Source organism: Ceratotherium simum, chromosome 11, assembly GCF_057802395.1.
Source record: "Ceratotherium simum simum isolate JZ-2026a chromosome 11, ASM5780239v1, whole genome shotgun sequence".
NCBI classification, from domain to species: domain Eukaryota; kingdom Metazoa; phylum Chordata; class Mammalia; order Perissodactyla; family Rhinocerotidae; genus Ceratotherium; species Ceratotherium simum.
Genome location: NC_141910.1, coordinates 47,789,313 through 47,805,668, shown reverse-complemented (window position 1 = coordinate 47,805,668; position 16,356 = coordinate 47,789,313). Strand labels below are relative to the sequence as shown.

Here is a 16,356-nt window from a genome sequence, read left to right as displayed (position 1 = left end):
GCAACCTTGTTCAATTATTTCTTTAGAACAATTCCAAGAAGTGGAATTGCTGAGTCAGAGAGTAAGCACTGATTGTCCTCCAGAAAGATTGTGGCTATTTACTTCATCAACTTGATATGAGAGGGCCTATTTTCTCATACTCTATGAGATTATCAATTATTTTAATGTTTTCCAATCTGAGAGGTAAAAAAAAAAAAATGTTTCATTTGCTCTTCTATAATTATTAGCAGACTTGAGCATCTTCCATGAGTGTTTTGGCCATTTGCATTTTTACTTTGGTGATTGCCTGTTTTCCTTTTGTGTCTTTGCTCCCATATATGTTGGAAATAATTTTCTGTTATTTATCTTAAATTTGTTAATTGAGCTTTTTTGATTAAAATATTTTGCATTTTATTGTAATAAAATATTTTTGTTTATGGCTTCTAACTTTGATATGCTAAGAAAGGCCTTTCCCACTCAAAGATTATAAAACAGCACAAATATTTTCATCTATTTACCTTTGATACTTTTATAGCTTTATTGTTTTACATCAAAATATTTAATGCATCTAGAATTTATTTCGAGGGCAATTAATTTTGTAAGATTATTAGCCATTTAACTCAAAAGCAATTATTGGATAATCCATAATTTCCCTGTGGATTTGGAAAGATACTTTTTGATATTCTGAGTTCTCATATATACGTGGATCCATTTCTGGACTTTACTGTCTGCAGTAAGTTATGATACCATGTTGTTTTGATTAATGTAGTTTTGTAGATTATTTGATTTCTTGTAGGGCACATTCTCCCTCATTATTTCTCATCTTAAACAATTTTAGGTTATTCTCAACATGTTCACTTCTTTTTGAACTTTAGAATCAATTTGTTCATTTAAAACAAATTCCCAGTGGGATTTGATTGGAATTGCATTAAATGTATACTTCAATTTTTGAGATAATTATACATTTTAAAGCTTCATTTCCTATTGTCATAATATTGGCATTTCTGAATTCAACAAGCCTAACTCCTGCTCGACCCTGAGGTTTCAGTTTAGATCTCACTTTCTCCAGAAAACCTTTTAAAATCTCCTTCCCTCTTCCCCGCAGAGCACTCTGTTTTTATCCTCAGCACTGAGCTTATCTTGTTATACCATAAATCTTCTTGATTTTGTTATCTCCCGCTAGATTCCAAGCTCCTTGATAGAAAGAATAATACGCGAGTTATCATTGCTTTCCCAATAATGAGTTCAGAGCCTGACTCATAGTCATTCAATAAATATTTGTCTTTCCTTTGCAGTCTGTATTTAGAAACTATGACCATGACCATGATGGGTACATCTCCCAAGAAGACTTTGAAAGTATAGCTGCCAATTTTCCCTTCTTGGATTCCTTCTGTGTGCTGGACAAAGATCAGTAAGTTTTGTTATATTTTAATGCAACTGTCCTGAAGCAGAAAGTTATTTTCGGAGGAGAGCAGGGAAACCTTTAATTTACATCTTGACAGCTTCGATCCTACTGGTTGATGAGATGAAACTAACTTTTCGCTGATTTTTTTCTTGGTGTTCACGGACATGACTGGTTGGATGCAATCACAAGGCAGACCACATCATCAGTGTTGAGTACAAGCACTCATTTGCAAGTTAGCCTGGCTCTCCATTTCCCATATTACTTCTACTGCTTAGCTAATTCATCACCCCCAAAAAAAAGAATAGAGGAGAAACAGAGTTAGATCTAGCCTGGTAGAGCCCTCAGCATTAGTGGACCTGAGGGCAATCTTAAAACTCATCAGATAAGTAAGATATTTTAAATTACTTATGGCCTTTAGGAGAGCAGGTGATGGCTGCAGACAACCAAGAAATGTCCATGCTTTTTTTTCTTTGCTAGTTCAAAGGTTGTATCATTTCTCTTTAGCTTCAGATGATTCCTGAAAAATTAAATGACTTTAGAAGCTAAAACCCAGCCCATTAAAAAAGTAGTGATTAAAAAAAATTTTGCCAAGAAATCCTGGCATTAATAAATTGATTGCTTAATTTTAATTAGTTCCTAGATTAAAAATCATCTGTAATGAAATGTTGGATTTTATATTGGTGAAATGTCCAAATTATATCACATTAAAATCCACTAAATTTTTGTTGGTGTGAGAATTTTTTTTTTAATTAAATCCGTAAGTAATTCAACACACCAAGGAAAGCCTTGGTACTTTATCATAAATGTCTTAAAACCTTAATTCATCTTCACTGTATATCTAAACAAAGAATATTTTTTAAACAAATTAAATTTATTAGAGACATAAACTTCCTTTACAAAATAAAATTTAAATTACCTGCAAATTTCCCACTTTTTTCCTTAGTTTGCTTCTACCAGTGGCACACACGTAAGCCATGCACTTAAAATCACTTCCTAGTCTTCATTTCTTTTCTCTGCTGCTTCTTTAGATAGAACTGAGACTATCTAAGCAGATATATAAATACGTATAATTTTTATAAAAATGAAAGCTTGAAGTATTCATGGCTCACACGATTTCTTTCGTCAGATAGGTTTAGCTATGTTGATTTCGAGAGGAGAGTGAACCATCTGGGAAGAGATTCTAGCAAGTTGTTGAAGATGGTACCAAGAGTCAGAACAGTCAGGGCAGGAGATGCAGACTGTTAGGTCTTCAGCCCAGCTGTGTAAGCCAGAATCCCAGGAGTGTGAGCAAATTCTGGTGGGAAAGTTTAGAGGAATGTGAGCATGGGGCCTGAGGAATGCGGCTTCGGGGACTCCTCTCCCCACATGCAGAAGCTAAAAGGAAGAAGTGGGTCCTGCAGAAGAGCTGGAGAAGGAGGAGCATGAGAGGCAGAATGGAAACCAGGGCTGCATGGAATCACAGGTGTCCATGGAGCAGAGAGTGTCAAAAAGGAGGAAACCTGTCCCCATGTCGCATGCTGCCGGGAGGTCAAGTTCGAGGAATGAGAAAAGGCCACTGAGGATGTCATTGTGACAGCTTCAATAGAATGGTAGGGTTAGACACATGATTGTATGGAGCAAAGACTAATCGAAGGAAATGGAAAAAATGTCTGATGAATACTCTTCTTGAAAACTTTGGGAGTAAGAGAAAGAAGAGAGAAAAGACAAGCATTGGAGATGGCAGAAAGAATGAGGAAAGACATTTTTTAGGAGAGGAAGTCCTGAGTGTATTTATAAACAGAGGAAGGAGTGGGTGAAGAGATGGAGCAAAACCTGGAAGGAGCAGTGTCCTGTGGGGGCTGGAGAATGGGGGGTAGGAGCATGACTTCCTTTGAGACAGGAGCACCCCGAGAGAGGACAGATGAGCTATAAAGGAATTCTGAATTGGCGCAGAAGGGTGTGGTCTCCAGCTCATGCTGACGTGGAGAGAAGGCAACATGAAGCTCACCTACGCCAAGTGGATTTGATCTCTTTTGGTAAACAAGAAGTCAGGGTGTGTGGTGGTGGGTGGAACGGGAGGTTTCGTGAGGAGAAGATCTAGAAGAATTGCTCTAGCAAATGGTCTGTGAGCCAATAAGACATGAATGAAAATATTACCAATGGCAGTGTCCTGGATGACATCAGGCTGAATGAATTTGAGAATAGTGGGCCCAGTTATTACAGTTTTCTGCCTTTCTCCAGTAGCCTGATTCTTACAAACCCTATTGCGAGGCAAGGGCTAGAAAAGAGAAGTCCTCCTGGAAACTACTATTTGGTAATGAAGGAGAGACTCTGTGCCGTGGTACACAGGTCACACACACACACACACACATACCACTTCTGCTTACTAAGAAACCCTTTGGCACTTATGCTGTCCTTTGAGGTCCTCTCCTCCTTCCAGATATAACAGAGAAGTGGACATTTCCCATCTGTTATTGCCCACAAAGTTTTCAGAGGTGGATGATTAAAGTGTGGCAACTACTTAGCCATATGGTATTCTAACATTCCTCCTTTCTTGGATTCTTTTCACAGAGATGGCCTAATTAGTAAAGATGAAATGATGGCTTACTTCCTGAGAGCTAAGTCCCAACTACACTGTAAAATGGGACCAGGATTTGTCCATAATTTTCAGGAGATGACCTATCTCAAGCCAACCTTCTGCGAACACTGTGCAGGATTTGTAAGTCTGTTTTCCATTGTTTTCTCTTGTATGGAGTTATTTGTGCACCACTCTGAGAAGGTAGGAAAATGATACTGTAACAGAGTCCATTGCCTGCCTAGATCAGAAATAAAATATGATGGCTCCCTGAAATTAAAAATTAAATTAAAAACAAAAGCAAGATCTGCGGGTTTAGCTACGTTCTTTCTAGGAATGCAGGGCTGGCGAAGACAGGGAAGGTTGGTGAGGCCTGTTAGCTCAAGAGGGCAATGTGTCTATTAATCTCTGCCAGGAAATGTTCTGCCCAATGACCCCCAGCATTCCTCACTAATACTCATAAGCAAGTGCAATTAAGGGGAGTATTTATGTTAGCCAGTTCCTCCCAGTTATTGTTTCATATGGTGTCAGTTACTAGAAATCCATCATGGCATGGCTCAATAATTCATAACTCAAAAAAGAAAAAAAAAATCTTTTTGGAGAAAAGATGGTTATAATAATAAATAACATTTACTTGGCACTTGATGGTAATGAAGTACTTCCATAGACATTAGTGTAATTAATCCTCATGACTAGCCCATGAGGTGGGCATGTTACTCTCCCCATTTGCCTATGAAGATGGAGAGGTCCGCAGAGGATAACTCAAGTTTCCCAGGATTGCACAGCCAATAATGACCAGATCCTGGACTCAAACACAGGTGTTCTGACTCTGAATCCTGTGCTCTGCCTACACCACTGCAACAAATGAAGATTGTATGCTTCATTTCCCCACATTTGATAATGCTATGGCAACTAAGGTCAGCTTTGGCCCTGGTATTAAACAAAGACTCTTGGGCCCTGAACATCTTCTAGTTGATACCAAAGTTATATAAGGTGGAAAATGTGGTACTCTAGGTGAGGGTGGCCCAGCAGCCAAGCGAGTATGACTATTGCTTCCCTGTCCAGATGCCAGGGCTCAGCTATGTTAGCTTCATTCAGTAGTCATGTCCCACTGGTCACCCATATTGAATTCACAGCTGATGTTATATGCTACCTCTAAATGACATTTTCCCCATCCCATGCTTGAAGAACTGGCTTTGAGGGGCCCAAAGGCAGGAGTTTGTGTTCAAGCACACACCCCTCTGAGAATGGATAAATAAGAGGCAATGGTTATCTCAAAGATGGCCTCAGGTGGTCACAAGAGCTGATGTGGTCAAGGGCAAGGCCAGCCTAACTAGCTCCCTTCGCCCACTCCAGGGAGGGAGAGGTTCTTCTATCAGCTTTGCCACTGGGACTGCATCACCTGACCATTTCTACATAAAACAAATGCATCTCCTTTTTCATGTTTCTCTCTTCTGATGGGAACTTTTCACGTATCTAGACCTGAAAAATGCTGAAGTGGGATGGGGCCATGTATAACTCTCTCCTGCAGACTGGGGCCCAGTGAATCTGTTAGGCCATGGCACAGCTCAGCCAAAAGTCAGCTTGAGACATCAGTCCTTTGGTGTGATGTGAGAGTTGGAAGGCCATTATCAAATCTCAAGGTCTTATCTCTGCTCTCCAGTCCTTCTGGATGTCTCTTCCTTTTATGGAGGCATTGGTTCTATAGAAGCAGAAAGGCAGTCTTTCTCGGGAGCTTCTACACTCGTCTCCCCAACTCACGAGAGCAGATTTGCTGGCACTAGTTCTTGACGCAGCTGTGATGAGGTAGAAAGCTCTGGACTTGGAGTCTGGAACCCTGGCTTTGAATCTCAGTTCTGCCCCTTATTAACTCTATGTCCTTGACCAAGTTATTGATCATCTTTGAGTCTCTGTTTTCCCACATGTTAAAGGGGGTCAATACTTACCTGCCATATTGTTGTGATGATTAAATGATATCAGACATGTTGCACGTCACATAGCCCAGAGTAAATATTTCCTTTTTTTTAGTATTCCTTGATACTTTTGGGGTTTACTTGAAATTAACTCATTTAGAGTTTTGATAGCCCTTTTTATTTTTCAAAATATATTTAATTTCATTGGTACAATTTGATTTGATCTTTGCTCACATTTTTTAAACAAGTCCATTGGTTTTTAAAGGGATTTATAAATTTAACTCACTAGATGTGTTGAAAGGAATTTTGGGGGAATGCAAGGAACCATGTTTCAGTGCCTGGACCACTTGCTTTTGAAATAAATTCCATCTTAAAGGTAAGGAAGACAAACAGACACTACTTGAAATACATTAATTCCAGAACTGAAAGAGTTTTGCTAATTCCCTTATTTTGAGGTCTGGAAAAGTTAAGTGACTGCTTCAAGGTCACATGGACCATTAGCAGCAGGACCATGACTCATATCCAGGTCTGCTGACTCCCAGTCCAGTGCTCCTCACACTACAAACATTCACTCCAAATCTTACGGTAGCCTGAGGTCTCAAATCAAAGGACTGTAGGAAGTACTCCTGCATACCACCTACATGAGGTCGCCATCTCCTGTCTTTGGCTGGCACGCTGCCCACCACCTCTTCCTGCCTTGTGTTATCTCCTAGTTATTAAGTGAGCATTAGCAAGCAATGCCCTGACACCCCCTTCCTGACAGGACTCATGCTTGACTATATCTTTTACAGCACTTCCTGCAGCTATGCTAATAATGTGCCAGGTCCAGATATTAGCATGCTTCTTCTTAAATCTTAACCCTTTTTGTCCCAGATCAGTGGCTTTTGCTCACACACAAAACATCCAGGAGCTATGGCTTCCTGTCTTTCCCTCAAGTGACACATTCTTCTTTCCCTACTTACTAGCTACGAGACCTTGTCGATGGACTCCACCTCTCTGTAGCTCAGTCTCCTCAGCTGTAAAATGAGAAAATTATTATTACCTATCCCATAAGGATATTGTGAGCATTACATGAGTTAATACACACAAAGAACTTAAAACTGTGCCTCTCACATTAGCAAGAGTTCAATAAACATTAGCCATCATTATTATTGTTATGGGGGCCGGCCCCGTGGCTTAGCGGTTAAGTGCGTGCGCTCCGCTGCTGGCGGCCCGGGTTCGGACCCCGGGCACGCACAGATGCACCGCTTCTCTGGCCATGCTGAGGCCGTGTCCCACATACAGCAACTAGAAGGATGTGCAACTATGACATACAACTATCTACTGGGGCTTTGGGGGAAAATAAATAAATAAATAAATAAATAAATAAATAAAATTATATTATTGTTATGACTAGTACCAAGGGCTCCGTGAGGAAACAATTTCCTATCACTACAAAGTTTCCCAGATGTGGGAGCTTGCAAATTATTTAATTTCCTGGATCATCACACTCACCCTTTATAAAAGAGAAGCAAACTAGATGATCTTAAAGATCCTCATAGCTCTGAACATGTGATTGTCCTGACCACTCACTTCCCTTTTCCAAACTGACTCCTCCCCGTCCCTCATCCAGTCATCCTAGGCACCTGAGGACTTGCTTCCAGTTAGTTGTCTTAATAATCCTTCCTGTCCCCAAGGCAAAATGTTGCCCTGTTCCAGGAGACATTTGCATCTTAATAATGTATTCTGAAGGACCAAATACCTTTTAAGGCTCAGAGGAATCACTCTCCACTGGTGGAATTTCCTTGTCAGAAAGAGGGCAAGGGGCAGCCTTCCGAATGCCCTTGAGTCACTTCACATTGGCAGCTACTTACTCTTCTCATGGGGCTATGATGCCCACACTCAGGACGTTGTTCTCCTATAATACGTCGTGAACGACACCCCCACCAGCCTCAGCAGGCCACCCGCCCTGTTTCTTTCAATTAAGTTTCATTTTATTAAGTAGATAGCAGTCACCTAACCTAACCACTAAAAGGTTAGGAATGGAGCTTCTCCAGCTTGAGCTAAGCCCATTTAATTCATCAGTGCTGTACCTTTCTGGTGTCCCTGGTACCCACGTGCAAGTACTGTGGGAGTCACGAGAAAGAACACGGGAAGGCCCCTTCTTCAAGAAGTTTACGTGTGTCTGGAGGGCAAAGACACCACCACCACGATGATGCCCCTGAGCTGCCTGGGCAAATGCTCCCTCCTGGAACTGAAGGCCCTCACATATCTCCTGAGACATTTGTCACTTCCCTACATCCTGCTTCCTACGTGGTTGGCAGAATCTGAGTCTTTTTTACATCTCCCACAGCCCCGGCACAGGCCAAATACGGATCAAATACAAAGAATGAGTACATGAATAAATAGTAGATCTTTTCCTCTTCTGTATTCCTTCAAGGTACAAATGCTACTCAGACAATAACCTAGCAAAATCCAAATGCTTTAGTGGGATGTGCGCTGTTTAGGTTGCTTAATTTCCTGTAGGGGGCGCCAAGAGAAGCTAATGTGATTAAAAAGAAGGCAGAGGGTGCTAGAGGCTTCCAAAGACAGAGTGAAAAAGACTCTACCATAAATTTTGCTGAAAGCGCAGCATGCCCAAGTCCAATTTGGCTCCCAGAAAGAAAAGGGAAGCATAACTCCTGTTATCGCCCCAGCTGGAGTGGGGGCTGGGAGAGGATTCTTCTATCTGACAGGAAGGGTGTCAGGAGCAGCTACATCCTGTTTGTGCTCCACCAGTCACTACGCTTCCCAGGACTTCCTTCTCTGTGGCCTTGTTTTCTTTCCAGATTTTTCTTCAGATTCCCTGATACTCCTTTGTCTTTTGTTACAGCTCTGGGGCATAATCAAGCAAGGATACAAATGCAAAGGTAAATAAATGTTATTTGGTTAAATTGTAAAATGTGACATTTGGGGCAGTAATCAAACTTGTCCGATGAAACCACAAAAGCTCTTGGCATCATGGAGAACTTGGGTCTTTTGGGCCACTGGCAACTGAAGAGTTAATGTGTCCAGGAAAGGACTCCCTGGGGTTCTGGAGAGCCTAGAGTGGAATTTTTTAGCTTCTTACAAGAGCAAGCAAACCACCCTTATCAATCTGCATACGTGTAGCCCCCATCTTATCAATCTGCATACGTGTAGCCCCCATCTCTAAGACATCTTGTTAATCAGGAGCCCATGGTTACGGTGGGAATTCTGAAGTGGGACAGGCCCAACTAAGATACTGTATATAAGAACTTTATCCTTCAAGGGAAAACAACACACACTCGTTTCTGTAATACGTATGCATATCCTTTCACTTCATATAGCTCTTCCTTTCTCTACTAGATCACAGATGACGCTGAGAAAAGAGAAGAAACCTTAAAACTTATTTTTCTCCCTTTCAATAAATTCGTTTGTATGTCTCCCTCATTTAATTGAAATTTATAAACAATTGAATAACTGTGCATTTGGTAAATGCGATACACATGCACATTAATAGGCATTTAGGAATGTGTTGCTACTTGTACATATATTATTATTACACTTTATTGGTGTTTAATTTAAACAATTGCTGGATATTTTATGCAGACTGTTTATACTGGTTCTTTTAAAAATATGATAATGCTCTTGAAAAATAGAATAAAACTACAAAAGGAAACATCTTAATCACAGAATGCCTTCAGATTAATATTATTCCCTTGTGATGCCTTTTTCTCTCCAGCCATCTTTCAGTACTTGGCCCTCATTTTGCCTGAACAGAGAGCTTCCCTTAACTTCAATGGGAGCCACCTTTTACTGCTCGAAAAAACTTTCCCTTTAGTTCTCTGTATCAATTATGTTCGTCTAACTTGGATTTTTACTTTCAAGCAGCAAAGATATTGCAACATCTTACTGCTCGGCCATAAGTCATTAGTTTTATTCTGGTTTCTGTCTCATCTCCTAAAAGACACACACACACACACAATTTTATGAAGATGAAAATCAATTAAACCCTTGGATCATCTTTGTACATATGGTATTTTCTCTTAAAGTCACATACAGTGAAAAAGCTAATTAAAATGGACTGAACATGTCATTACAATTTGATCTTTCTGTGATGTCATTACAAGACCATTTGAAACAAGACCCTTTGGGGAAAAATGGGTACTGGAAACAACTAGAATGGTTCTCTTTGATGGTGAAAGAGAGATACACTCTTTAAAATGATCATATCTGTTCAGTGAGCTTAAGGGAAATGTAGGACCCTCATCATATGAAATAATTGTGTCGCTATCTTCCAAAGTGGCCAAAATTTTCTACCCTAAGTAGCAATTAATATTCTACTTCCTTAACTAAAGCACCCTAATGGAAATTTCACAGAATCTGCTGTATGCCATTTCACAGCCATAGTCAAATCTGGAACACGTTTATTGAGCATTTGCCCACCTTGTTTTTTGTTTCTATGCAAAGGAGATACAGTCTCTTGGCCGTAGAGAAGGTTTTGGGAAATGAAGAAGAATGAAAATTACAGACAAATACTGACTGGAGGGAGACCTCGCCGTACATGATCAGAGACAGCAGTTGGTCATGGGAGAGACTAGGAGCTGGGACTTCTCGCTCTCATTCTGGCTCAGGGGCCTTCTTGGGGGAATCCTTCTTGGCCTGGGAAAGAACACCAGTCCTATGTAATTTGCATTTAGTTTTGGGCAAAGGCAACCGCCCCCCTCAGGCTATCCCCTGCTGGTTTGCTCCCCAGCGCTTCAATGAATTGTGCAGAGGAAGAAGCTGAAGAAATATGAGACTTTTAGGAACCCCAGGAAGGCAAGAGTGACCCACTGGCCCTTTCTAGCCCCTAGACACACCCTGTGGGCTTGAGTTGGACTCTCAGATTCAACACAGAAACGAACATGGGGGAGGGGAGGCTGACAGCTCAAGCACCGCCCATTCAGCACCAGACACACGTGGTTCACACTAATCATCTGTGATACTTTGGGATTTTTCAGACTGTGGAGCCAATTGTCACAAACAGTGCAAAGACCTCCTGGTTCTGGCCTGCAGGAGATTTGCCCGGGCGCCCTCCTTGGGCAGTAGTCATGGCTCGCAGCCTGGAAGCCCCTCGTTGCCCCCAGGTAATGTTCTCTACTTTCTTTCCTACCACAATTTCTCTCTGCTCATCTTCCCACACCTGGACCTTGGTTGGGTTCTGGACCTAAACCCAGCCAGAGTCATTATAGACACCAAGGCCTTCTTCAGGGTGAGCAGCAGTCGCTAAACCCTTGAGTCCCGCTCATTTCTCTCTGCTTTCAGGTCTCACTAAAGGGCAACTCACCTGCAAACAACTTAGTCCTGCCTCTGGTCTGTTCCTCTAGGACCTTGCCTGTCAAACTCCAGAGGTTTGCACCAACTTTGATGGTTTGCCGTGAAGCAGTCAGATGTCAAATAATCACAATAATCTTTCCCCTTCCAGTGCAGGATGAAGTGTTTGAGTTCCCTGGCGTTGCTGCTGGACACCGAGACCTGGACAGCAGCGCCATCACGCTGGTTACAGGCTCTTCTCGCAAGATTTCCGTGATGCTGCAGCGGGCCACCACCAGCCAGGCCACACAGACCGAGCCTGTATGGTCCGAGGCGGGCTGGGGGGACTCAGGGTCCCACACCTTCCCCAAAATGAAATCCAAGTTCCTTGACAAAGCAGCAAAGGACAAAGGCTTTGCCAAGTGGGAGAACGAGAAGCCCAGGGTGCAGGCTGGTGTGGATGTTGTTGACAGGGGCACCGAGTTCGAACCTGACCAGGATGAAGCAGACATGGATGAGACCAGACAGGATGGTGAGGTCAGTGCTGGATCAAATCACAGATGAAGTCAGAAGAGGGAGGCTGAAAGGGGCTGAGATGAGCATTATAGCGAGTCCAGGAGGCAGCCTAGTAGTTTTGAAATTGGGAATCAAGACACATCACTTTTAGTCTTGCTCTGGGCTAATTATGTGACCCTGGGCAAATGATTTCTTCTCCTTGGACCTCAGTTTCATCATGTATAAAACTGAACCAGATGGATTCTAAAATTTAGTGACGGTTGCCATGTCTTGGTGCTGAAATGCTGTCCCAGGGACCCATGACTATTGCGTGTATCCAACATACCAGTACCTTATACTGATCAGCTTAGTTTTCCAAGCTAGAATCAGGACCCAAACCCAGGGGAGGCAGTGGAAGCAAAAGATTTATAGATAGAGAAGGAGAGTTGGAAACTCTTGACCCTACTGAAAAAAGAGGCTTCTGACAGAATCATGGAGAAGGGAGTGGTGAGAATCAGAGACATGAGGACCTCAAGGTTCTATAAGCCAGGCTCTGCTTCTACACAAAAATTACAACTCAAATCATCCAAAGCAAATTGGGAAGCATATGGAATTTGTTAGAACAAGCTGAAGATGTAAATTGATTCAAGATGGACTTAGATAAATTTATTAGTCAACAGTCCACAGTGTATTAAGAAAAACGGATTTGGGAAAATTGGTGTCATATTCCTGACTTTAAAGCAATGTCATGGAGGGCAGCCATTGCTTCCCTACTGAATCGTTCTCATAAGCAGAATATTGGGTTAGGCAGAGATCCTATTGGATCAAGCCAGTGGTCTTTATTCTTATGGGTGGTCCTCCACATTCCACACTTCAGAAGACCTAAACACACGATCTCCATAGTTTCCTATGATGAGAAAAACTTCAATGACCTTTAACCAAAATTTCTCAAGTTCCTTCCTCACTGAAGACAATTAATAAGGAGGCCACACATTATCTTCAGTCATGTGAAGTTTATTGTAAGTTCCTGCTGAACCATTTTTTTCCTTTCTTATACACCAACTTTTAAAAGCAGCTTTATTGAGATATAATTTATGTACTATAAAATTTACCCATTTAAAGTGTATAATTCAATGGTTTTTAATATTTTAACAGAGTTGTGCCACCATCACTACAATCTAATTTTAGAAAATTTACATCATTCGAGAAAGAAACCCTGTATTTATTAGCAGTCACTCTTCAACTCCCCCACCTCACCCGAGCCCTAGGCAACCAACTAATTTACTTTCTGTCCCTATAGATTTGCAATGCCAACTTTATTTTTAACCTTTCCCCTACTGATCATCTTGGCAAATATTTCAGTCCTATCTTTCCACTTCTTCTACTGGCCTAGCTTTGTTCAAGCTGGGAATATAAAGGTGAATAAGAAAAAGTTCATGATTTAGTGACAGAGGAAGATAGTCTAGGGCAAGGGATCTTAACTTGGGCTCTAAAAAGGGCTTCAGGGAGTTTATCAAAGTACATTATATTTTATGTGGAATTATACATGGACATATCTGGGGAGAGGGTCCACAGCATTGAGCAGATTGTTAAGGGGGTCTGCAATCCAAAAAAAACAAGGTATCATTGTGTAAGATTTCTTGGATGATACCTGAAATTGTGCTAGTCGCCCCAAGTACCACCTCAGCCTGCAGAGGCTGTGTCCATGAGCAATGTAGGCGTCATTGAAATCTCAGGAAAAGAGCTTCTATGGGTAGAATCATGCAATGCCCACCTAGAGCTCTCAGGACGGTGCCCACTTCGTGGACCATCTTTGAATTCAGAGCAGTATCTGCTTTTGTTTAACAAATAGTGAAACTAGCCATGAGTTCGCTTCTATTGGCCGAGCACCGTTCAAGTTATTTAAACCTTGCTCCTGGGTTGGGAGAAATTCACAGCCTGTTAGGTATAGGACAATCACTTGCATGGGTAAGATTTCCTGATCTCCAATCTCTATAAGGAAATAAAAACAAGATCTAGGGTTTTTTAAATTTAATTTTATTCTTTGAAAATTGGATCATTATATTCAGGTGTTGTCTTACCCTTCCAATTTTATCATCTCATAAATCGTAGAGACGGTTCACTGACCACAAGTATTTAATTTCATTTGTGCTAATTGAAGAACGCAGTATGTTCTTATGTAAAATGCATATGGGATACAGTCTCACTCTCATCCAAATCAGCAACAAATGAGAAGACATTTACCCTAGTTTAGGGAAAAAAGCAAGAAGGAAAAATTGTGACAAAATTATACCCGAGCGTTGAATATGTAGACGAAGGAGTTTTCAAATTGAAGAATTTTTCTGGGGCCTGCCCCGTGGCGTAGCGGTTAAGTGCGCGTGCTCCACTGTTGGTGGTCCAGGTTCAGATCCCAGGCACACACCGAGGCACCACTTGTCAGGCCATGCTGTGGCGGTGTCCCGTATAAAGTGGAGGAAGATGGGCACGGATGTTAGCCCAGGGCCAGTCTTTCTCAGCAAAAAGAGGAGGATTGGCATGGATGTTAGCTCAGGGCTGATCTTCCTCACAAAAAAAAAAAAAAGAAAGAAAAGAAAAAAGAATTTTTCTGCCAGGCAAGACCAATGAATGGCACTAGAAGAAATGATTTACACATTTATTATTTAGGATCAGATGATGTTTATGAGTCCTATAAGTAAAACTGATAGACAGAAAAGGCTGTTGTGTTTGTAATCTGTATATTTCCTTTCGTGGAGTTTCAGGATTTACACTCATTTTAAAATATAAGGGTGTGAACGTTTTCTGCAGTGGTGGATATCATTTCACCAATGATCATTTAGCCCCTGGATGGCAGGAACAGGTCAAACTTAATCTCTTGGCAGTAAGAATATGTGTATTTCTGTTATAATACTTCTTTGTTTTCCATTACCTTCTGCTAAATTAAATCTAATCAACAAATACCATAGAAGAGCTAGAAAATGCTGGACTAAACAAAGTTGAATGTTTACGTATCTCTCTCTCTCTCTCTCTATATATATATACACCTATATATAGGTAGAGATATCTTTTTCCCTTACAAATTTTCTCAGTGCCCTTATACTAATTCACAATGTGCATTTCTAAGAGGGAAACCTCAACAAGGAACATTTCACAGACCAATGTTTTGTGGATCACCCTTTACAGAGCATTATAGTAAGCATCCTTGTTGCACTCTGTATGGACATCTTTAAGATGTCATGAGATGGGTGGACTACATGATCTTTTACTTCCCTCTACATCTTGAGAGTAGAAGGTACTGATCATTTGAGATATTTCCTCGAATTTATCTGATAAACTACTTTCTAGGAATATTTTTATTTTGTTAAATGAGACCCAGCCATACCACACGTTCTGATTCATATTGCAGGATGGCTGACTTCAGGCTGAGGATACTGAAGGCAAGAATGTTGGCATTTGGAAGAAACAAGATGAGAAACTCTGAAGAATACTTCAACTCTCAGGAACTTATCTGAAAAGACATCTGGACCTTTACTGCCTTGTAACACCATGGGATCTCCTTGATTGCACTAAGGGACAGAGGATTTATTTACCCTATGAACTATTTATTTCCTTCTCCCTTGCCCTAGTTTGGTGCCACGAAGACTGTGTTATGTAGTTGGTAGTTTTGTCACATATCTTTCTCTAGAGCCGTTTATGTACGGGTGAAATGAAAGCTTTTGCACATGTGCTTGATACTTATTCTCTAAACTCAGACTTTGCTTTTTGTGCGAGAATATTATTTCAGTATTTTTATAAACTTTTGTGGGGGGAGTTTTATGAGGAGTCGATTTAAAAGTCTTTTTGTGTGCTTTTTGGATGGGACCAGGACTTAACATTTTTTTGAGGGACAAGGACGCTCTTAAGATCCTGGAGTGCAGTGGATCTTCTAATGATGATCTGTTACAAGGAGAAGCTGTTTACACTGTTCTTACCATACAGTTGCTATTATGATGTGTAACAAGTCACACATTTATATATCACATAAGTCTTATCAATTCTGCATCACTAGGAAGCTATGACACAGCCATAAAAACTCTCCTAATATTTATAATTGCCATGGGGGAAAATTAACTATACTTGCCCCATCTGACCAGGTTTAGCTATCTTTCTTAAGACTCCTATTAAGAAATGTGGGGCCGGCCCTGTGGCTTAGCAGTTAAGTGCGCACGCTCCGCTGCTGCGGCCTGGGGTTCGCCAGTTCAGATCCGGGGGCACACACCGGATCTGGGATGCACCGCTTGTCAGGCCATGCTGTGGCGGCGTCCCATATAAAGTGGAGGAAGATGGGCATGGATGTTAGCCCAGAGCCAGTCTTCCTCAGCAAAAAGAGGAGGATTGTCAGATGTTAGCTCAGGGCCTATGTTCCTCACAAAAAAAGTGACCAGTCAGAAACTTTACCCACGGAGGTGCGCTGGTCCACATTTGGGAGTTTAAGTGTGTCTATTCCATCTAAGGCTGAATTCGTTTCTATTTGTCAGTCCAGTAAAGAAATTCCTTTCTTCTCTTTTTCCACTAGGTAGTTGAGGACAGTTCTGTTCAGCAAATACTTGCTGAGCACCTGCTCTGGGCAGGTTCTACGCTAGATGCACAAAGGCAAGCAACACTTGGTTTCTGCTCTCAGGAACCGAGAGCCTGTGGGCGTTAAGGCAAGATGTTCCTTAAAATACGGTTCCAAATTTGCTAGAACTGACTTAATTGTG

At 41.4% G+C, this 16,356-nt stretch overlaps 1 protein-coding gene across 3 annotated transcripts in view; it reads left to right on the top strand.

The window, feature by feature from the left end:
• The window catches only part of RASGRP3 (RAS guanyl releasing protein 3), a 71,511-nt gene extending 56,131 nt beyond the window's left edge, over positions 1–15,380 (top strand). For all 3 annotated transcript variants that reach the window (XM_087436915.1, XM_087436914.1, XM_087436913.1), the window contains 6 exons: positions 1,275–1,390; positions 3,935–4,082; positions 8,703–8,739; positions 10,834–10,959; positions 11,298–11,662; positions 15,024–15,380. In XM_087436915.1, coding sequence (XP_087293041.1) covers positions 1,275–1,390; positions 3,935–4,082; positions 8,703–8,739; positions 10,834–10,959; positions 11,298–11,662; positions 15,024–15,032 — 801 coding nt within the window. In that variant the 3' untranslated portion in view covers positions 15,033–15,380. The remainder of the gene's footprint in view (positions 1–1,274; positions 1,391–3,934; positions 4,083–8,702; positions 8,740–10,833; positions 10,960–11,297; positions 11,663–15,023) is intronic.
• Positions 15,381–16,356: the final 976 nt, after the last annotated feature.